We start from the raw sequence: 24,603 nt of genomic DNA on the forward strand, positions 1-24,603 counted from the left end.
TTTGTTTGAATTTAGTCAGATCCTCAGTGACTGCTTTGACTCCAATGGCAAGATTATTACATATTTTTTTATGTATATTTGTGTAGACTATGTTTACTTCTTGTATCAACATCATTGAATGTCTTCTTCATTTTGTAAATTGTCTAATTCCTGTTGACAATGCACATAAGTGAAAAAAATGTACTGGCATGACATGGTGAGTATCCCCAGCTGTTTACATAAATTCCCACAAGAGCATCTAGGGTGGACTCTGCTCATAATTCTGATGAAACTCTTCTGTCCCATAAAGAATATGATGATCTATGTCATAAGTGAATGCAGTGGGTGAACAGGGAAAAAATGCAGATTTAGCTGTATCATCAATGGCAAGCACAATGAGTTGCTTGAAACAAACACACTTATATCAGTGTTCAGGCATCCATAGAAAAATGCTGTAACAATGGTAAATTTGATAACAAATTACTATTTTAGGAATCATAACTGGCTGAAAGTTCCTTAAATTGAAAAACTCAGTAAATTATTCAGATCAACTTCTGAAGTCTTGCAGGCAGAGTCTGCATTCTTTATTTACAGCTTCTGCTGTGTTATAGTGTACTTGCCCCTCTTTTAAAATGTGATTTTAATTAAATATGTGTCTTTTTAGCAAGTGCTCGATGTTGAAGATGAGCAGATGAAGAACATAACAGGAGGCCTGGATGAACTAAACAGTATTCTCACTGTCACTCAAAAGAAACTGAACAAGTTTAAGGTATGTTATACTAACTACCACTACAGTAAAACTAGGATGTTAATGTGGTGCTGTAATGTAATTTTGCTTAGCATGCGTGGTACTTCCCTAGGTCGTGTGTGGCAGCCTAACGAATCTGCTGAAAATAAGAATTGGCAAGGAAGATGGCAGCTCGAGTGCCTGCAGCACAGACTGTAGCAGATCTCTGGGCTCTGGTGCTGAGGCAGAAAGGAAACAGGACGAGCAACAGGATGCAGAAGCAGAGAAGGAACAGAATCCTGTAGTGAACAGTCCAGGTATGTGAAATTAAAGGCTGTCCTGAAAACAGGCTTTATCAATGTTTGAGTAGTTTATAATTTTTCTCTGCTCATCATTTGGGACCATGGTTTGATTATTGAAGTCAGTAGTGTTCCAAGTCTTATACGAGGACCAGAATTTGAATAGTGGCAACACTGCTGTGGAGACACAAGACAACTGAATTAAGTAACATCACTTATACCACATGCACAGAGTGAATGGACACTGCCTTCCAACATCATGTGCATGCACAGTTATCAGAATGGGGCCTCCTGTAGTAGATGGTCTAATGTAGTGCTGTCATTGTGATTTTGAAACAAGAACAACTAGTTGGATAAAAATTAAATATGCCAAAGGGCATACAGCATAGCAATGTCATGAGGCCCTTGGAGAGGCTTCCAGATAATAATGTACATTGCATTACACAACAGTGGCAAAGTGGGTAAAGGCTATCAACAAGGGATATCAAAATTTGGAAGACATTTCTCTGTCAGCTCATCCCTGAAGAAGCATCTGCTCTTACCACATTATGGGACGGTGATTGATGCCAAATAGTTCATGAGGTTACAAGAGATAAGATTAGTGCATACAACTATGCTTCACATTCAGAACTAATGAGAATAATTGCATTATATTAGATTCGGCACAGGAAATGCAGAAATGGCTATGATACAGTGCTGCCCGGACCCACTTAGAATGTTATGAACATGAAGGAGAGTCTGTCTTACAACATTTCATTATGCTTGGTGAGACATGGAACAAATCATACAAGCCACAGCTAAAATCTCAATTAAATCAGTGACAGCATTATGGGTCCACATGATGATCCTCAGAATCCCACCAAAGTGAAAGCTATGGTGATTCTCATGTACGATTGTGATGATGTTCCTATAACACATACCACTCACTAACCGCAGGCTTTCGGCATGCTATGTTGCTGTTCATTTTCGGAACACAACCAGTGACCATCTTTGAGAAAAAGTGGTGACACTTTCTGCAGAATTCACCCATCATTTTGCAGGACAGTGCTCAGGTGTGTACAGTGCAATTGTGACTAATTTGTTCAATTGATGGGGCTGGCAAGTGCTGTACAGTCCATCATACTCTCTGAACTTGAGCTCTTGTGATCTCATCTTGATTCCTAAGATGAAGGAAGTAGTTCATGGCATCAATTTCAGAACTATTGCAGAGACTCGTTAGACACCAATTCACTCCATTCAAACTATCAACACAACTGACACTTCTAAAGGTATTCTATGACTTCCACATTGGTGGCAATGGACTATACACAATGTTGCTGACTACTTTAAAGGACAGTAAAACTTTGTAATGCGAATCTGCTTCATGTCTGTAGTAAAGAACCAGTGATCACTATTAAAGTTCCAGCCCTTGTCACTGACTATTACAAAATAATTGTTCTAGCAGTTATGCATTCCTATAATTCCATACATTTATTCATTTGTCTTATTTCACAAAACCATTGTGGAGCAAAGCCCTCAGAAAAAGAGGAAAATATGTTAAATCTATACTTCATAAATAAATCCAGTCCTTTCACAACTGCTGTTGATTAAGTGTTTCATTTCACTAGTGGTTCCAATCACATGATCATTTTCAGGTAGCAGGTGTGTGTCATAAAGGCCCAACAAATACATATCACATTATTAGTGTAATGACACACATTCTAAATTACCAGAACAATTGTTAATCACCTTGTTTGGAGGAAGTGCTTTGTTAATGCTCCATGATTTTCATTATTTTGATTGATATAAATGGATGCTACAGTACTTATCTTTGACCTGCTAGTGTAAAATATGTTATTAATTCAGCTAAGTAAAATATTTACATAATTGTTCATTAGTATATATTAAAGATGTATTCACAGTGTTGATTCTGCCTGTTAATGTGTGACTTGGCTTCCTACTTGTCCTTGAAAGTTTTCTTTCATAATGCAATTTAGATTACACAATATGCAAATAAATGAACACCACTTGCTCAGAACAAACAATTTAATATGATTAAATATTAAGGATATTTTATGCAATTACAAACAAATAACATTTAGGCACAGGGACCAAGAAATAAAAGAACAGTGTGGTAAATTGCATACCAAGTCTTGTATATGAAATTAAATTTATACCACAGACTATCTACAGAATCAACAGCAAACCAATACCGACAATGATAGTTCAGGTGCCGGCCAGAGTGGCCGAACAGTTCTAGGTGCTACAGTCTGGAACCGCACGACCGCTACGTTCACAGGTTCAAATCCTGCCTCGGGCATGGATGTGTGTGATGTCCTTAGGTTAGTTAGGTTTAAGTAGTTCTAAGTTCTAGGGGACTGATGACCTCAGAAGTTAAGCCCCATAGTGCTCAGAGCCATTTGAACCATTTTTTTGATAGTTCAGGTATACATGTCAGTGTTGCAAGTGTAAGAAGAAGAGATAGAGAAAATATATGAGGATAATGAATGGATAATTCATTACGTAAAGGGAGATGAAAATCTAATTGTCATGGGGGTCTGGAATGTGATTGTAGTGGAAGGAGTAGAAGAAAGTGTTATGGGTAATATGGGCTTGCTAATAGGTATGAAAGAGGAGAAAGACTAATTGGGTTCTGCAATAAATTTCAGCTAATAATAGTGAATACTCTGTTCAAAAATTGTAAGAGGAGGAAGCATACTTGGAAAGGGCACAGGAACATTTCAGTTAGATTACACCATGGTCAGGCAGAGATTCGGAAATCAGATATTGGATTGTAAGGCATATCCAAGAGCAGATATAGTCTCAGATCACAATTTAGTAGTGATGGATAGTAGCCTGAAGTTTGAGAGACTATTGAGGAAGAGTCAAAGAGCAAAGAAGTGGATACAGAAGTATTATGGAATGAAGAGATACGCTTGAAGTTCTCCAAGGCTATAGATACTGAGGTAATGAATAGTTCAGTAGGCAGTTCCCAGCTGAAGAGGAATAGACATCTCTAAAAAAGGCAATCACAGAAGTTGGAGAGAAAAATATAGATACAAAGAAGGTACAAAAAAATACAGAAATACAAGTCACTTAGGAATGAAATGAATAGAAAGTTCAGGGAGCTAAGGTAAATTGCAAGGACTGATTCAGCATATAGATAAGACAAAACAACCTTTAGTGAAATTAAAACCCAGAGTGGTAACATTAAGGGGTATTCCACTGCTAAATGCAGAGGATAGCTGATAGGTGGGGAGAGCACTCCAGTCTCTATGAACGAAAGACTTGTCTGATGATGTGTTAGAAGAATAAACGGGAGTCATTGTAGAAGAGATAGGAGATCCAGTATTAGAATTGGTATTTAAAAGAGCTTTTGAAGACTTAAGATCAAAGAAGGTAAAAGGGATAGATAACATTCCATCAGAATTTCTAAAATCATTGGAGGAAGTGGCAACAAAATAACTATTTGCATTGGTGTGTAGAATATATGAGTCTGGTGATACACCATCTGACTTTTAGGAGAAACATTATCCATGCAGTTCCAAAGACTGGAAAAGCTGACAGATGTGAGAATTATCTCACAATCAGCTTAGCTCATGCATCCAAGTTACTGACAAGAATAATATACAGAGGAATGGAAAAGATTATGAGGAGAGGTATATAACAAGAGATATGGGTAAATCCTACTTTACATCCACAATGCCATTGGTATTAAGGACCAGGAATCATCGTAAAATTAATGAGCAGGAAGGTGCATGTACATGGATCAACGGTGTCCTTGTATGTAAAAATATTTAAATTGTTAGTGATGCAACTCATTATTACAGAAATTAAATAAAATTTCTCTATCCCCCGCAAAAAAAAAAAAAAAAAAAAAAATGCACATTGATGTTTCCAAACACCCAAAAAGCTAGTCTTTTGGCTTTAGGAAAGGAAAAGGCACCAGAGAGGCAGCTCTGATGTTGTGGTTGATAATAGAAGCAAGACTAAAGAAAAATCAAGTAACGTTTGTAGGATTTCCCAACTTGGAAAGAGCATCTGACAATGTAAAATTGTGCAAAATGTTCAAAATTTTGAGGAAACTAGGTGTAAACTATAGCGAAAGGTGGGTAATATACAATATGTACAAGAGCCAAGACTAAGCAATGAGAGTAGAAGTCCAAGAACAAAGTGTTCAGCCTATACATAAAAGAAGCCATGAAAGAAACAAAAGCAACCTTTGAGAGTGGAATTAAAATTCAAGGCGAAAGGATGTCAATGATAAGGTTCACTGATAACATAGTTTTCCTCAGTGAAAGCGAAGGAGAATTACAGGATCTGCCAAATGAAATGAAAACCTAATGAATGCAGAATATCAATTGACAATAAGCTGAAGAAAGATGAAAGTAATGAGAAGTAGCAGAAATTAGAACAGTGAGGAACTTAACATCAGGATTTGTGATCATGAAGTATATGAAGTTAAAGACAGTAAAATAACCCACGAACGTTGGAGCAAGGAGGACATACAAAGCAGACTAGCAATGGCGAAAAGGGCATTTCCAACTAGTATCAAGCATGGGTCTTAATTTTTTTAGGAAGAAATTTCTGAGAATGTATGTTTTGAGTACAATATTGTATGGTGGTGAAACATGGACTGTGGGGAAACAGGAATGGAAGAGAATTAAAGCATTTGAGATGTGATGCTACAGAAGAATGTTGAAAATTAGGTGGATTGATGGGGTAATGAATGCGGAGGTTCTGTATAGAATCAGAGAGTGAAGGAATATGTGGAACACACTGACAAGAAAAAGGGACATGATGGTAGGACATCAGTTAAGACATCAGGAAATAACTTCCCAAGTGCTAGAGAAAGCAGTAGAGGGTAAAAACTGCAGAGGAAGATAGAGATTGGAATACACATAGCAAATAATTGAGGACATATGTTGCAAATGCTACTCTGAGATGAAGCGTTAGCACAGCAGAGGAATTTGTGGCAGGTTGCATCAAAGCAGTCAGAAGGTTGATGACTAAAATAAAAAAATGTACATTTCAAAACTATACATTACCTCAGACTGTACATGGCCTGCAATCAGTGTAGGTCTAGGAATGTTTCTGGAGAATCACCTTCCATTCAGTTTGTGTATTATTTGACAAGTATCAGCAGTGGTTGGATAACTGTAATAAACAAATTGCCTACCATTGTAGAGACAAATCAGTTGGCAACATGCAAGTGAATATGAAATATACAAATCAAGAACATCAATAAACCTATAGATTATAGATTCTTCAAAATGATGTTATTGGAGCACATGAAAGGTTAAGGAGTAGGAGAAACAGCACATAATAAGTTAAAGGAGTTATATCATCAAATGTGAAGGAAGAGGCACAAGCCGTACATAAAAATTTGAGGGTGACAGTCTATCACATTCATTTATTCTCATTGCACCAGGAAGGGAGCCTTCAGGGATGTGGAATGTGTCAAACTAAATATTGGAGGCAAAAGCCATCAAAGTAGATTACTTCTCTAAAGTGTACTAACAACAAATCATGGCCAGTGCTAATCTGTTCACACTGGTAACTATGGGAATTTGAGATTACTTGTGCGTGATTTTTAGACTTACATGACAATACATACACTTTTAAATGGTGTTTGTGGATAGTAATAAAAGTGAATTAAAGATGTGGGAGAAAATGACAACCTTGAAACAAATTCACTGCTCCTTCTTTCATATTTCTCAACTACTGTTTTTATACGATACTTCAGATGAAGTACGTTAGACTCTCACTAATCCGTCCATTCCTGCTACATACGGGTGCCAGATTAGTGGAAGTGCCAGATTATTGAGTGTCTGAAACTTATTTTATCCATTTTTTTTTAATTTGAAAACATAGGGGATAAAGTGTTACTGTACTTTATTAAATTGAAGGATATGATTTTAAAACATAGAGAATATATTTTATTAAATCCAAAAATACATTAATTTTCAAAGAAAACTTAGTCCTTGAGTGTATACTGTACATAATTATACAGTGACATCACTCACTATGAAACATGTCCCTAATTTTTAACTGTCACCAGCTGGCCACTGTGGCCGAGCGGTTCTAGGCGCTTCAGTCCTGAACCACGCTGCTGCTATGGTCACAGGTTCGAATCCTGCCTCGGGTATGGATGTGAGTGATGTCCTTAGGTTAGTTAGGTTTAATTAGTTCTAAGTCTAGGGGACTGATGAGCTCAGATGTTAAGTCCCAAAGTGCTTAGAGCCATTTGAACCTTTTTTTTTTAACTGTCTCAATGATGATCCGTGATGGTGGCATGCTTTATCACCTACATCGGTACTGCATGTATCTGGTTGTTGCATAATGTATGCCAGGAAGATATCGGCAGCTTCAGCACCAGCAGTGTGAGAAATCTTCATGCTCTCTCCTCCTGTGTCCTCTTCTTCATCACTTCCATCATTACTTTCTTGTACGCTTTTGATTATTTCTTCATCTGTTAAAAGTTTGGTCTGTATCACAGTTTTCCTCATTGAGCCACTTAGTAACATTTTCATCATCAATTTCCTCTCCCCCTGGAAGGTTGTGGAACATGTCAGTGTACAAAGTAACTGATAATTCCGAATTGACTGGCTCACTGCTGTCACTCACTACTGGATCCAACTCTGCATCAATGGATGGCCACAATTTTCTCCAGCTCTTCATTATGGGAGCACACTCCACTTTATTCCATGCTTTGGCTGCTTGGAAAACAGCATCACATGTGGTAGTAGCGCTCCACGCCTTCAGCATAGGCTCAATTGAGTCATTTTCACTTTTGTTCAGCAAGGAGACAAGACGTGAATGTCGATCATGACATTTAATTGATTCCAAAATTCCCTGGTCCATGGGATGTATTAGGGCTGTCACACTGGGTGGGAGAAAGAGTGCTTGTACATGTATATTATTGGGATTTAGAGAAACATGTGAAGGATAACTGGTAGCTTTGTCAATTATCAGGATAGCTTTCAGCAGAAGCTTTTTCTTCTTTAGCTGTTTTCTCACTGCTGGTACAAACATTTCATGGAACCACCAAGAGAATATTTGTGTGTGCATCCACGCTTTCTTCTGAGCCCAATACTGCACTGGTAGAGTATTTATGTCAGTATGTTGAAAACAACATGGATGTTGGGACTTTCTAATCACTATAAGCAGTAGTTCATGACTCCCATTTGCATTACAACACATTACTGTTTCTGTTGCTTGTAGCCGTGCACTTCCTTCTCGTTCTTGGCAGCTAATGTTTTTGAAGGAAGGATCTTGTAAAAGAGGATTCCTGTTTCATCAGCATTATACAAGGCATCGGCAGTTAAATCTTATTCCTCTATTATCTTCCATATCTTGCTTAAAAACTCATCAGCATCCTTATCATTAGCTGAGCGACTTTCCCCAGTGACTGTCAGCTGCCGAATGCCATGTTGTTTTTCCCAGTTTGATAGCCAACCTCCAGTCGCTGCAAACAAGTGACTACCGCCAAGTTGTTTGTTAAATGCAGCTGCTTTTTCCTTTATAATCGGGCCACTGACTGGAATTCCTTTACTTGGTTGTTGTATGAACCATCTATAAACAACTGTGCCCAGTTTTTCATTCTCACTCTTTTGCATAACTTTCCGTTTCCCCAACTCACTATTGATTTGTGTTAAGTACTATCGAATAACATCTTCTTTCTTTTTGATGTCATAAACATGCTCGCCCAACATTGAACTCAGCAGCAATGGGCTTTCTGCGAAGAACCTCAATTTAGCTTTTCTAAACCTTCAAGTTTCTGCTTGAGGTCTAGTGTAACGTGTTTCTTTTTAGAAAACATGATTCCGAACTGTAAAGAAAGCTACAATTTCAATTACAGTGTATAAAGCATTGTTTAACTAAGCGTTGTTGTACATGATAATTCATTGTGCACGTGTTTTTGGATGTGCACCAGATTACTGAGAGGCCAGACTACTGAGGGCTGAATTAGCAAGAATCTAGTGTATTTATTAATTAAACAGTAGAGGTGTATGGTCTTTACATTCCTGAGTCCAAATGTTCTTGTCACTTTTAGGAGTGGCTAAAGAAATATTATTTTCCTTTGTTTTTGGATATCTTAGGAATTTCAAATTCCTGTCCGATATCTGCCAGCACCAGAGTGTAAAACTCCATCCTGAATCCTAAATGGGGATGCATAAGCTTTATGTAAATTATTTTGACTTCTAGTATCCTGGTTGTGAATTGCAAAGTATATCCTAAATTCACTTTAATTATTATTAATCACAAATATCATTACAGAATACATATTGACATTTAAGTGTAAGCATCCTTATGTGCTTGAAGAAGCCAGTTCTACTATGCTCCTGGTTGTGTCTAGTATGAATGTGTTTGAGCCATTTATTGATGTACTGTGCCAGCAGCAAACATCACAGTTTCTGAAAAGTCCTCCAGTGCCCTGAGTAAAACATTTATGTACATAAAGAACAGAAGTAGTCTCAGCATCAAACCTAGCAAATACTATATTTAACGATCTATTAAATTTCGGGTGTGCAGCTGTGTAAACCCCACTTCCTCTCCTAATATCCAGCCAAATACCTTCTGCCCATCTTTAGAGTGAGCAGACAGACTGATGCTGCTGTAATACATGCGCCATCCTTTTAAAAGTGCAGACCGTGCCATTGTGCATGTGGTAGCAGATACACAAGTGCCACAGATGTTGGTCATTGGCAAAGAAGTATGCATAAATGGAATCTGTGACAACGGGATCTATCCATGTTGGGATATCAATGTATCACTATGAACTGCATTGTAGTGATATCTTTATGTGTGTATTAAAGAGAGTGCCAGATTCCAAGGTTTGTCCAGGCTGAAATCCTTACCTCTATATATTAAATTCTTTGCCAAATGAATGTTAAGTGATTCCGTCACCTTTTTTTTTTTTTTTTTGGTCATCAGTCTACTGACTGGTTTGATGCGGCCCGCCACGAATTCCTTTCCTGTGCTAACTTCTTCATCTCAGAGTAGCACTTGCAACCTATGTCCTCAATTATTTGCTTGATGTATTCCAATATCTGTCTTCCTCTACAGTTTTTGCTCTCTACAGCTCCCTCTAGTACCATGGAAGTCATTCCCTCATGTCTTAGCAGATGTCCTATCATCCTGTCCCTTCTCCTTAGCAGTGTTTTCCACATATTCCTTTCCTCTCCGATTCTGCGTAGAACCACCTCATTCCTTACCTTATCAATCCAATTAATTTTCAACATTCGTCTATAGCACCACATCTCACATGCTTCCATTCTGTTCTGTTCCGGTTTTCCCACAGTCCATGTTTCACTACCATACAATGCTGTACTCCGGACGTACATCCTCAGAAATTTCTTCCCCAAATTAATGCCGGTATTGGATATTAGTAGACTTCTCTTGGCCAGAAATGCCTTTTTTGCCATAGCGAGTCTGCTTTTGATGTCCTCCTTGCTCCATCCATCATTGGTTATTTTACTGCCTAGGTAGCAGAATTCCTTAACTTTATTGACTTCGTGACCATCAATCCTGATGTTAAGTTTCTCGCTGTTCTCATTTCTACTGCTTCTCATTACCTTCGTCTTTATTCGAGTTACTCTCAAACCATACTGTGTACTCATTAGACTGTTCATCCCGTTCAGCAGATCATTTAATTCTTCTTCACTTTCGCTCAGGATAGCAATGTCATCAGTGAATCGTATCATTGATATCCTTTCACCTTGTATTTTAATTCCATTCCTGAACCTTTCTTTTATTTCCATCATTGCTTCCTCGATGTACAGATTGAAGAGTAGAGGCGGAAGGCTACAGCCTTGTCTTACACCCTTCTTAATACGAGCACTTCGTTCTTGATCGTCCACTCTTATTATTCCCTCTTGGTTGTTGTACATATTGTATATGACCCGTCTCTCCCTATAGCTTACCCCCATTTTTTTCAGAATCTCGAATAGCTTGCACCATTTTACATTGTCGAACGCTTTTCCCAGGACGACAAATCTTGATTTTTCTTTAGTCTTGCTTCCATTATTAGCCGTAACATCAGTATTGCCTCTCTCGTCCCTTTACTTTTCCTAAAGCCAAACTGATTGTCACCGAGCGCATTCTCAATTTTCTTTTCCATTCTTCTGTATATTATTCTTGTAAGCAGTTTCGATGCATGAGCTGTTAAGCTGGTTGTGCGATAATTCTCTCACTTGTCAGCTCTTGCCGTCTTCGGAATTGTGTGGATGATGCTTTTCCGAAAGTCAGATGGTATGTCGCCAGACTCATATATTCTACACACCAACATGAATAGTCGTTTTGTTGCCACTTCCCCCAATGATTTTAGAAATTCTGATGGAATGTTATGTATCCCTTCTGCCTTATTTGACTGTTAAGTCCTACAAAGCTCTTTTAAATTCCGATTCTAATACTGGATCCCCTATCCCTTCTAAATTGACTCCTGTTTCTTCTTCTATCACATCAGACAAATCTTCACCCTCATAGAGGCTTTCAATGTATTCTTTCCACCTATCTGCTCTCTCCTCTGCATTTAACAGTGGAATTCCCGTTGCACTCTTAATGTTACCACCGTTGCTTTTAATGTCACCAAAGGTTGTTTTGACTTTCCTGTATGCTGAGTCTGTTCTTCCGAGAATCATATCTTTTTCGATGTCTTCACATTTTTCCTGCAGCCATTTCGTCTTAGCTTCCCTGCACTTCCTATTTATTTCATTCCTCAGCGACTTGTATTTCTGTATTCCTGATTTTCCCGGAACGTGTTTGTACTTCCTCCTTTCATCAATCAACTGAAGTATTTCTTCTGTTACCCATGGTTTCTTCGCAGCTACCTTCTTTGTACCTATGTTTTCCTTCCCAACTTTTGTGATGGCCCTTTTTAGAGACGTCCATTCCTCTTCAACTGTACTGCCTACTGCGCTATTCCTTATTGCTGTATCTATAGCATTAGAGAACTTCAGACGTATCTTGTCATTCCTTAGTACTTCCGTATCCCACTTCTTTGCGTATTGATTCTTCCTGACTAATGTCTTGAACTTCAGCCTACTCTTCAGCACTACTATATTGTGATCTGAGTCTATATCTGCTCCTGGGTACGCCTTACAATCCAGTATCTGATTTCGGAATCTCTGTCTGACCATGATGTAATCTAATTGAAATCTTCCCGTATCTCCCGGCCTTTTCCAAGTATACCTCCTCCTCTTGTGATTCTTGAACAGGGTATTCACTATTACTAGCTGAAACTTGTTACAGAACTCAATTAATCTTTCTCCTCTTTCATTCCTTGTCTCGAGGCCATATTCTTCTGTAACCTTTTCTTCTACCCCTTCCCCTACAACTGCATTCCAGTCGCCCATGACTATTAGATTTTCGACCCCCTTTACATACTGCATTACCCTTTCAATATCCTCATACGCTTTCTCTATCTGTTCATCTTCAGCTTGCAACGTCGGCATGTATACCTGAACTATCGTTGTTGGTGTTGGTCTGCTGTCGATTCTGATTAGAACAACCCGGTCACTGAACTGTTCACAGTAACACACCCTCTGCCCTACCTTCCTATTCATAACGAATCCTACACCTGTTATACCATTTTATGCTGCCGTTGATGTTACCCGATACTCATCTGACCAGAAATCCTTGTCTTCCTACCACTTCACTTCACTGACCCCTACTATATCTACATTGAGCCTTTGCATTTCCCTTTTCAGATTTTCTAGTTTTCCTACCACGTTCGAGCTTCTGACATTCCACGCCCCGACTCGTAGAACATTATCCTTTCGTTGATTATTCAATCTTTTTCTCATGGTAACCTCCCCCTTGGCAGTCCCCTCCCGGAGATCCGAATAGGGGACTATTCTGGAATCTTTTGCCAATGGAGAGATCATCATGACACTTCTTCAATTACAGGCCACATGTCCTGTGGACACACATTACGTGTCTTTAATGCAGTGGTTTCCATTGCCTTCTGCATCCTCATGTTGTTGATCATTGCTGATTCTTCCGCCTTTAGGGGCAATTTCCCACCCATAGGACAAGAGTGTGCCCTGAACCTCAATCCGCTCCTCCGCCCTCTTTGACAAGGCCATTGGCAGAATGAGGCTGACTTCTTATGCCAGAAGTCCTCGGCTGCCAATGCTGATTATTTATCAAAATTTAGGCAGTGGCAGGGATCGAACCCGGGACCGAAGACGTTTTGATTATGAATCAAAGACGCTACCCCTAGACCATGTGTACCACTGAGTCACAAAAATATGAAATTGACACTAGAATTTCAACTTTTTTTATACCAGTATTTTAGAGGATTTTGTAAAACCCCAGCCTTTTGGGGTTTCAAGTCATCTTCAATGGAGTCCAATACTGCTGTTTGTTGCCTTCAGTGGATGGCAAAAAGTCACTTTAATTTTGTGTCTGGTGAGAATCTAACCTATTTTTGATAGTATGTTGGGAAAGGCACAGACTTAAATTTCTTTTTCTTTTTTTCTTATGTCCACTTTACGTTTTATTTATAGCATATCGTGTATGTATTGTGGAGAATACTCATCTGCTTCAAAAACTCCTTCTACGAGAATAAGCTCATCCTACATATTGCTCTCATCAGTAGTGCTATGTGCTTGGTGAATCGTAGTTCTGTACGAGTTGTCTTCTGATAACTGGATATCATCACAAGTAGATCAGAACTTAGCAGACACAAAGGTAAAGCAACTTTTTAACCTACCCAGAAGACGGGGTTCTGTCAAAGATGACTTGATGGTCCACAAGGCCAGGGTTTACTAGACCCCTTGCATGTATGGCATTTCATATGTTAGACAGCTGAACTTGTACAGCACTTGAAAGATGCACAGAGCACCACAGGCACACATGGATCCCTCAGCCCAATAACCTGGCTGTTAGTTTTGAAAACGTAAGTTAATAACTTTTGTGATTATTTTAACAGATGAGTGATGGTGGAGTATCTAACGCCTTTCTGAGGAAACCTATTGTAACTGCTTCTGATGCATCATTTTTAGGAAGAATTGATAGGCAACAGTGTGAATTTAACATTATTCTTCTCACCATTCTGTCATTAGATGGTGGAATATTATTTGTCTTTTGACTTCATTCATTTAAAACCTATGACGTCACGGTCGACGAAGTTTTCCAGTCCTGATACATTAGGTACGCCTGTACCACCTCGTACAATAGCGACTGTCAACCAGCCGTTACCATGCGAAAATGTATCATTTAGATCAATACTGAAGTTCAGTTTACATCCACAGAAGACAGCGGGTCCATCTAGTAGTGAATGTGCGGCGACAGATTTTGTAGTATTCTTCTTCTTGTCGGCAGCAGATGTTGTCATTTTGACGTCTTCTATTGTTTTATATATTGTCTGTCTTGCACGACGACGGTATCTTCTGTATGGCATCTTGGCAGCGTTCAATGCAGTTGCCTGTGCAGCAGCAGCAGCGCGAATGATCCGCTCCGCTGGCAGCGCTCGCTTTTATAGCCGCGCACTGGCGCGGCGCCAGATAAGGGACTTAGAAAATTTCACAGTGCCAGCCGCGTGTTATCCTGGACGGCCGCACTAGCCTCACTAGGTGCGCCCGTCAGCTGTTTGTCAGTCTTCGGCAGCTGGCGCACTCCCAAGATGGCACATTCCACGTTTGTGAAAATGCAAATAAAGACTTTGGCAAATCATCATATATGTCACCCTCATCCTTTTCCTTGTATACACGTAATAGATGTAAGATATCTGTAAATGAAACTGTATTTATTTGGATTAAAGGTAAAGGTACATGTGAATATGTAAAATTTGTTGGAGACTGTACTTTGTATTTTCATAAATAAATTGATCTGTAGCGTAGCTGAGAACCGGACAAGGGTACATCTAGAATCTGTCGACATAGAGTATGCAACAGCATGTTACATCAGCTCTCTGAGCGCGTGACCTTTGACCCCGCCGATAAGGCGGCTCAAGGCCATCTTGGCAGCGCGCCAGCTGCCGAAGACTGACAAACATCCACAGAAGACAGCGGGTCCATCTAGTAGTGAATGTGCGGCGACAGATTTTATAGTATTCTTCTTCTTGTCGGCAGCAGATGTTGTCATTTCGACGTCTTCTATTGTTTTATATATTGTCTGTCTTGCACGACGACTGTGGATGTAGATTGAACTTCAGTATTGATCTAAATGATACATTTTCGCATGGTAACGGCTGGTTGACAGTCGCTATTGTACGAGGTGGTACAGGCGTACCTAATGTATCAGGACTGGAAAGCTTTGTCGACCGTGACGTCATAGCCTACCGCACATTCCACGTTTGTGAAAATGCAAATAAAGACTTTGGCAAATCATCGTATATGTCACCCTCACCCTTTTCCTTGTATACACGTAATAGACGTAAGATATCTGTAAATGAAACTGTATTTATTTGGATTAAAGGTAAAGGTACATGTGAATATGTAAAATTTGTTGGAGACTATACTTTGTATTTTCATAAATAAATTGATCTGTAGCGTAGCTGAGAACTGGACAAGGGTACATCTAGAATCTGTCGACATAGAGTATTGCCTTGTCCTTGGAATTGCAAATTTTTTATGCATATTACAATATTTCAGTCTTTTTGATGACACATTGAAGAATTTTGCGGGTATGTTTGGAGTTCATTAATAATTCCGCAATAGAGGTAGTCCTCTGCAGCAAACAAAACTCTCTCGTCTTTGCACAAGATACTTTGAGTCCAAATGTAAGCTACCCCCTTTCTCAACATCAACTGTAATTTTCCCTAATCCATTAAAAGGAATATTGCTGTAAGAACATTTTTAGGAAAGAACTAAATTTATCATCTACTTGGAGTTCTCGGCACATTTCTCCCCATGGCCCATCCAGCGAGTTCTCCTCAAATAGTGTACGTGAGTCAGCGTTTACAGTTCTTCTGTGAAAGTGTTTTTTTCTCTTCTTAGTGAAATAATCAGAAACTGCCAGTTCATCTTCGCCAAAGCAGTTATAATCCCATTAGTATGCAGTATTAGTTATCTTTATTACACCAGAACACTCCAGGACTCAGAAATAAAGTTGATGAACTACTCATTTGTATTGATGAAATGAAGTCATCTAACTAAATTGACATAATCTGCCTCTCTGAACATCAAGTGACCACTGGTATAGATATGTTAGACATTTCAGGATTTAAGCTAGCTTTCTACTTCTGCAGAGTAGATATGGATGGAGGAGGAGTTGCCACATTTATTAAATACTGCCATAAATTCAAGAACATTGACATTAATAAATTATGTTTAGAGCAGCATCTAGAAGCATGTGCAACAGTAGAGTTCCATAACAGATCCTATATAATAGTAACTATTTACCAAGCACCTGCAGGAAATTATAATCTATTCATAAATTATCTAGAAGCTCTTTTTGGTTATTTAATGGGAAGAAACAAAGAAATTTTGATTGCTGGTGATTTTAATACAGATTTTCTAATGCAATCTTCCCCAGTAAACATTTACTGCAGTTAGTAATGCTGTCTTTCAATCTAACTCACAATGTAAACTTTCCAACTAGGATCACTAAATTCTCAAGGACATCCATTTATAACATTTTTATACACAAATCAAAGGAACAAAATCATATCATAAAACCTGTAATAAATGGACTATCAGATCATGACATGCAGCTCCTTGTTTTAGATGTAAATTCTAAGCAGATTATCAAGACTGCTAAATCTGAGTACAGGAGAGTAGTCAATCAACCAAAAATTGAGTGTTTTAGAAAACTGCTCAGAGATATGAACTGGAAAGATGTTTATAGTGCTCATGACATGAATGAAAAATATAACACATTCATGAACAATGTCAGTACCATGTTTGAAAACTGTTTTCCTCTAAAAGTTACTCAAATTAAACATAAGTCTATAATAAAACCATGGATTACACAAGGAATAAAGATTTTCTGTAAGACAAAAAGGAAAATGTATCTGTCGACCAAGAATAGCTCCAATGCTGATGATTTAGCTAAATACAATGAATACTGTAAAATATTTAAAAAACAGTGATTCAGACATCTAAACAAATGCACTACGAGAAGAAGATAGCAATCAATGTCAGGGAACAAAATAAAAACAATATGGGATATAGTGAAAGAGTGGAACCAGAAAGGAACAGAAGCAAAAAGCATTAATGGTAGATGACACATTAGTAACTGATGGGCATAGTGTGCCAAATCTATTTAACAAGTACTTTATATCTGTTACTGATAGAATGGGATTGTCAGGATCAGTAAATAATGCCCATGAATATCTGAAACTAGCCTTTACAAATAGCTTTAGGTACATGAATATGTCACTCACTTCACCAAAAGAAATAACTTCCATAATAAAATCTTTAAAAACAAAGTATCCTAGTGGTTACATTGAAATATCAACAAAGTTAATTAAGGCATGTTCTTGTGAGTTTAGTACAATTCTAAGTTACTTGTGTAACCAGTCAATTATAACTGGGACATTTCCTGACTGGCTAAAATATGCAGATGTTAAGCCTCTATTCAAGAAAGGAGATAAAGAGATACCATCAAACTACAGACCGATTTCACTTTTACCAGCATTCTCAAAAATTTTATAAAAAGTAATGTACAGGCAGCTTCTCAACCATCTGACCACAAATAACATATTATCAAGAACACAGTTTGGATTTCTGAAGGGTTCTGGTATCGAGAAGGCTGTTTACACCTACAGTGAAAATGTACTTAATTCATTAAATAACAAACGACAAGCAGCAGGTATTTTCTGTGATTTGTCAAAGGCATTTGACTGTGTGAACCACAACATCCTGTTAAATAAATTAGAATTCTATGGTGTCACGGGCAGTGCTGCAAAGTGGTTCAAGTTGTACCTCACTAACAGGAAACAAAGGGTGTCAGTGCAAGGGACTAGTGAATTAAGTCATCAGTCATCATCAGAACTGGAAGAAATTACATTCGGTGTCCCACAAGGATCCATCTTAGGGCCATTGCTTTTTCTTGTGTACGTTAATGATCTCTCATGACTTACACTGCCAGAAGCAGAGTTCGTTTTGTTTGCAGTTGACACAAGTATTGCAATAAATAGTATGTCGAGTGTAGTTCTAGAAAGATCTGCTAATGATATTTGCATGGATATTAATAAATGGTTTAAAGCCAACTCACTGACATTAAACTTCGAAAAGACTCGCTGTATGCAATTCAGAACCTGTAAGGGGTTTCCAGCCAGCATATGCATAAAGTATGAAGAAGAGCAGATAGAAGAGGTTGAGTCTTAAATTTCTGGGATTACAACTTGATAAAAAATTCAGTTGGGAGGAGCACACCACAGAACTGCAGAAACGCCTTAACAAATCTGTATTTTCAGTTCGAGTGTTGGCAGACATAGGTGACAAAAATTAAAAAGCTTGCATACTTTGCCTACTTTCATTCCATAATGTCATATGGTATAATATTTTGGGGTAACTCATCAAGTCAAACAAAAGTTTTCAGAGTCCAAAAGTGTGTAATACGTATTATTTGTGGAGTAAATTCATGGACGTCCTGTAGAAACCTCTTCAAAGAACTGGGTATACTAACTACTGCCTCTCAGTGTATTTACTCCTTAATGAAATTTGTCCTAAATAATATATCCCTTTTTCCAACAAACAGCTCAGTTCATACATACAATACCAGGAACAAAAATGATCTGCACAAGGACTTAAAAGCACTTACTTTAGTTCAAAAAGGTGTCCACTACTCAGGAACACTAATCTTCAATAATTTGCCAGCAAACATAAAAAATTTAGTTACAAATAAAGATCAGTTTAAAAGGAGCCTGAAAGACTTACTAGTGCCCAACTCCTTCTACTCCATTGACAAATTTTTTAATGTAAACAAATAATGTATTGTATAAACTCATACTATTAGTATTGTTATTTCAGGTTAAAAAAAAATTGACATGTCCCACATCGACAAGGATCTCCTCAGCACGGATCTATGGAATGAAAAACTAATCTAATCTAATCTAATTCTGCTGATGGTGGTTCTTTGCTGCAGCCATCAGACAATCTTGGCCAGATAAGCCATTTATTATAAGATTCACATCCACAAGGACTGCTGAAAAGCAATGCCTCCAAAAATTTTATGTCAAAACTCTTAAAGCCTTTTAAATAAAACAATTAACATTCTACATCTTTATTCTTCATATGAATATATTTATTTCCCATATTTTACGTAATATTGTTTTTATTCCATCCTGGATTTTCCATTTTTTATATATTTCTCAACATAGCCACTCTGGTGATGAACACATTTCTCTCAATGAGAGACTACTTTGTTGATATTGTCACTGTAGAATATTTGACTTAGTTGACAGAGCCACAATCTCACCTTTGCTTGCACCATTTCATCAATATGAAAGTGAAGTCATCTAATGTGTTTTATAAGTTTTGAAGACAGATGAAAATGGGGGCCAAGTCGGGGACTGTATGGAGAAAGATCAGTGATAGTGAACCCAAAGTGTCAGATTGTTGCAGCACTTATTTGTAGTTTGGCATTGTCATGCTGAAGGAGAGAGTATTCCTTGTGTGGATGAGCTCTTTGAATTCATGCTTTCAATTTTCTGAAGATTGTGGCACACAGATTTTCACACACAGCTGTATTACACACTACAATTCAGAGCGCGAGGTTGCAACTTGCATCAGCAAAGGAAGAAAGCTGATGGAGTAGTATGCATGAAATGTAATGCCTCATCTAATACTGATAACAGAGCAAGAAATTCTGAGCTTTAAGTTTCAGCACAAATGAAAAATAGAGGTACTTAGAAATAAATGAATGTTGTGCAGTTTCCTTCTGTTCTAGTTGTTAACTTTACTGTGGCGATGAAACAAAAGCTGGACATTACTAACTCTGAGTACTCCCTATAAGAACAATCCAGAAGAAAATCACTTTTGCAATTGTGATGCCATTATAACACAATATAGTCAGTTCTCATTTATTACCACGAAGTATATTTAGTACAATGTAATTGATTAATTAAGTTTAAAACCTATGTATAAATGCCATTTCGTTTTGTAGTTTCCTGTAAAAATATGAGTACTTTGTCTCTCTTCTCAAATAAGTTTCTGATGTTCTGATGGAAAAGTCCAAATCTTTTATGATTGTGGCCCTTTGTGGTTTTCAAGATGTCGATTTTTCTTTCTACACTGATCATTGCAACTGTAATTATAGCAATTCAGCAGCTATGCCTTTCAGAAATATTTACTCTAAACATCCTAGTGAAAATACTGCAAATCACTGCATGCCCTGGAAATTAGTCATGCAAATAACTTCCAAGATAAACATTCAGAAATAGATGTTGGCACATTTGGTACAACTACAAAAGGGCTGAGGCATCAATCACGTACATGTGTGATGACCCCTCCTTTACTGGCTAACTTCTGATACCCTGTATATACATGTTCGACAGAGTGCTTCTCCAGATCTTGTTGTAGTGCTCAAAGTGTGATACTGTCCTCAAATATGAGGTAGTTCTAAACAAATACTGATGGTCTACAATATAAGAAACAACTATTAATGGCTGTGCATTACATCAAACTCTATACATGAAATCATTTTTTTCATTCTAAATATTATCGTTTTTTTATTACATGCTTTTACAGGGTGGTTCCTGTTTTCAAGGAGTTTAACTTTAATGCCTGTAGCCTGAAGACAGCCAATTAATGTTTTCCACAGTTTAGCAGGCCTGTTGTAGTTTCATTTTGTTGTAGTTTCAGTTTACTGTGAGAGGAACTGCAAAATATTTACAACTCATTTTTTTGAAAAAGAGTTTTTTTTTAATAGTTTGTACTTTTCCAATGAAATATTTTTGTACTGTCATAAAGTATCACTTACAGGGTGACATACTTTGCTGTTGAACATACAAATAGGGGACATTGGCTTTTCTGAAATAAGGGACTAGACCACTTTCTTTTCAGTAAATTTGTTATTATTATGGTCTTAATGTGCATGGGAGCATAAAAAATTCATGAAGTTATTGCTATTATTTTAAAAGTAATGAGATGTATGAGCTTCACCAAATGTACAACCTTCCAAGTGGCTATTCTTGTCTATGTTGAACCAAAATTAATATGGTCCAGAAGATATCAAAACACCATAATTAGTGCCTTTAGGTGCAAATCTGAAGAAGAGACACATATATGCATTAAGTACTCTTACCAGCTCTACATCTAATGTACATTCATACTCCACAACCACTGTGAAGTGTATGTGGAGGCTACTCTTGTGTTGTACCAGCTTCTGGGGCTCCTTCCCTTTCCATTCAATTATGGAGTGTGGGAAAAATGATTGTGTAAACTCTTATGTGTGCACTGTAGTTAGTCTAATCCTTTCCTTGAAATCATCACAAGATTGACATATAGGGGTTTATAGTGCATTCCTATATTCATCTCTTGTAAATGATTCTTGAAATTATGTGAGTAGTCTTTTATGGAATAGGTTGCATCTGCCAGTTCACGTTTTTCAGCAGCTGCGACACTCTTCCATGGGTCAAACAAACATGTTACCATTCCTGTTGTCCTTAGTGTACATCCCATATCCACTGTTAGTCCTTTGGAGACCAGTTGCATTTCCCTATCACTCTATCAATAAACTGAAGTCGGCCACCTGCTTTAGGGATTATTGAGACAATTTGATTTTTCCATTTCATATCCCTACAAATTGTAACATCCAGTTGTATCTCACTGACATAGCAGTCATGGGATGCTATGTTTCTTTACTTTTTTTTCATTTTGTTATGTATGCAGTTTATGAACATTGTTGATCTTGATACTACTTTGAAATCTTATCAAGATCAGACTGAAAATTTGTGCTTTTTTTTCAGTCAGAACCTCATTATGTATAACAGCATCATTTGTGGAAAGTCTGATGCTATTATATTGTCTGCCAAGCCTTTAACATACAAATGAACCGTAAGTGTCCCAACACGCTTTCGTGGAGTGCATCTGATTTTACTTCTTCATTTGTCAATGACTCCCCATCCTAGATAATATGCTGTAGCCTCCATAAAAGTAAATCTTCAATCCAGTCACAAATTTTATTTGATATTCCATACAACCATATTTTCATAATAAGTGTAGACATGGTACCAAGTCAAATTGTTTTCAGAAGTCAAGAAATGCTGTGTCTATGTGACTGCCTTGATCCATGGATTTTATGATGTCATAAAGTACATCTGTACATTATTTTACCATTTACATTAGATTATTAGTTATCATTTAAAATGTATGGCATCAATATCTGCATGAAAAAAATTGTAAAAATTTCTTTCTCACTACATGACAGTGTTACCACACTTTTTTAAATGTGTCATGTGTCCAAGGCAGGCTAGAATGCTAGTTGATCACTCAAAGAAAAAATTTGGTGAATAATCTAAAATAGCGTGTAAAATCATGAGTATTCGAGGTCATGATGACAAAGATAAATTAATGTTGTTATTGCATTGCATTTTCTTCATTATAGAGCTAAAATTAAACCAAGTCACACAATTGTAGACCTCAATGCTAATTAATTATTTCCTGTAGTGAACATGGATGTTTGTAATGTTTAAATAATTCTGTGTAAATAATTTCTCGTTTCAGAAAAAGAAGAGAAATCTGTAACATCACAGAGAGCACTGAATTTAGCTGATAAAATAACTTCACAGACAGATCGTTTGGATGCAATGATCATGAAAGCTGAGCAGGCAGAAATGAGCATGTCCCACCAGAACAAGCAAATGCGATCTTTTCTCAGATAATAATTTATCACTCTAGTGGATACCCTTAAGACATATCTTAAATATGACCAGCTGCTGAAATCTTAAACTGAAAATGGTTTGCAGTATTTTGGGGATCTGTTGCTTCTTTCTGCGATTTCTTTGTATGAGTAAATCCATTTTACCATCAGTATTACAAATGCAAAAGGTTTCAACAATATGTTTTTTTAGGATGACAACAGCAGGTATAATTAATGATTTTACAAAATTAGTGCACTAGATCTGTATTAAAGATGGGTGACAGGCCTTTGAGGTATAAGACTGATCATCCGGCCACATGTTTATAATTAAGAGAATAATCGTGACACCTAGCTGTTGCATTCCTGCCTATAGCATTGCAGTACTCACATTTTCATTAAGCTCAATTTTGTTTGAAGTGTAAGTGTTGCTGCCATAACTGAAACACTAGCCTCTGCTTTCGTACAGAAGATGTTGAAGTGGTGTAACATGCCAAATGACATCTATTTGCTGTTTGTACACTTGCTTGGCAAATTTTACTTTTCAGGATTTAGGTCATGGTCTAAAGCATATTTTGGAGCCTAACATTTCATTTTTGATTATCTTGTTGTTGACAAATGTTGCCATTTTGCACACTTGGTGGACAAGCTGTTAAATTATTTTCTGTTATTATTATTATTATTATGTTTTTTATTATTTACACAAAGGCCCCTAATTTATCTTGCTTGTCCAGCATCCTTCTTTACTGGGAAGGGGCAGAGGATTCTGTACTGTGACCATCAGTGTCATTAATAATTAATAAATGATGTGCCAAATCATGTACTGCCAGTGGATGACAGTGGCCTGTTTGTTATAAAGATGAATAAAGCTGATTTACATGATAGAGTCATTGTAGCAAGAGAGCAAGCAAGCAAATTGTTTAGACAAAAATTCATTGTGAATGCCAAAGAGAAAGCAATTTAAATGAACTTCAGCCATATGAAGAACAAATTAGAAAGTAATCTAACAATAGTACTTGTTTAGACAAAAATTCATTGTGAATGACAAAAAAGGGAGCAATTTAAATGTACTTCAGCCTTATGAAGGACATATTAGAAACTAATCTAAAAATAGCAGTTGGCCCACATAAAATAGAGAAAACACTCCATATTGCATTTTTAGGAGTGTTGATGGAAGCACATTGGCAGAAACATACAGAATTGTTAAAGAAAACATTGAATCAGTAGAGTTGTATTCTAAATACACTTAAAAATTTCTGTAGTATCAAAACAATTTTCTGTAACTACATTGCTGCCATGCATGGCATGTGAAGATAAATCATAGTCTTGGTGGAATACCAGTCTGTCTTAACAACGATTTGTACTTTACAATCATATAAGTATATTTTTAAGAAATTTTAAATCACAACCCTACAAATAATGTAGTTGTGTTAAGGTGCATGTTTCTGAAGCTACACAATGAATTCTCAGTCATAGAGTCAATTCGATAACTACGAAACAAGATATAGAGATGATTTTCATAGAGAAATACACACAAAAGGCAAGTATCAAAAAGTGCACTGTGATAGCCAAAAATTCTGCTTAGTGCACCATGTAAGGAAATAAAGACATCATTATTCCACACATTTAACCAACAACAGTTTTTACAGTATTGAATAACATGTGAATCATCAGACTTCAAAGCAAGGAATCCCTCCCAAATCAGGTCTGAGTGAGCTGTCCTTTCTTTAAAATTTTCTCCTTACCTAATACTCTCTCTTCCCCTAGGAAGGGCACAATACTTCCAAAAGAGACTGTATCATCATGTACCTTGGGAGCAAAAATATTTTTGGCTCATCAAGCTAAGTACTGGCCACTAACTGTGTC

General features: G+C 37.3%; 1 protein-coding gene across 1 annotated transcript in view; it reads left to right on the forward strand.

The window, feature by feature from the left end:
- The window catches only part of LOC126419298 (uncharacterized), a 120,714-nt gene extending 97,862 nt beyond the window's left edge, over positions 1-22,852 (forward strand). The window contains exons 2-4 of the mRNA XM_050086472.1: positions 644-748; positions 840-1,023; positions 22,605-22,852. Coding sequence (XP_049942429.1) covers positions 644-748; positions 840-1,023; positions 22,605-22,762 — 447 coding nt within the window. The 3' untranslated portion in view covers positions 22,763-22,852. The remainder of the gene's footprint in view (positions 1-643; positions 749-839; positions 1,024-22,604) is intronic.
- The last annotated feature ends 1,751 nt before the right edge of the window (positions 22,853-24,603 follow it).

The sequence above is a fragment of the Schistocerca serialis genome, chromosome 9, assembly GCF_023864345.2.
Source record: "Schistocerca serialis cubense isolate TAMUIC-IGC-003099 chromosome 9, iqSchSeri2.2, whole genome shotgun sequence".
NCBI lineage: Eukaryota > Metazoa > Arthropoda > Insecta > Orthoptera > Acrididae > Schistocerca > Schistocerca serialis.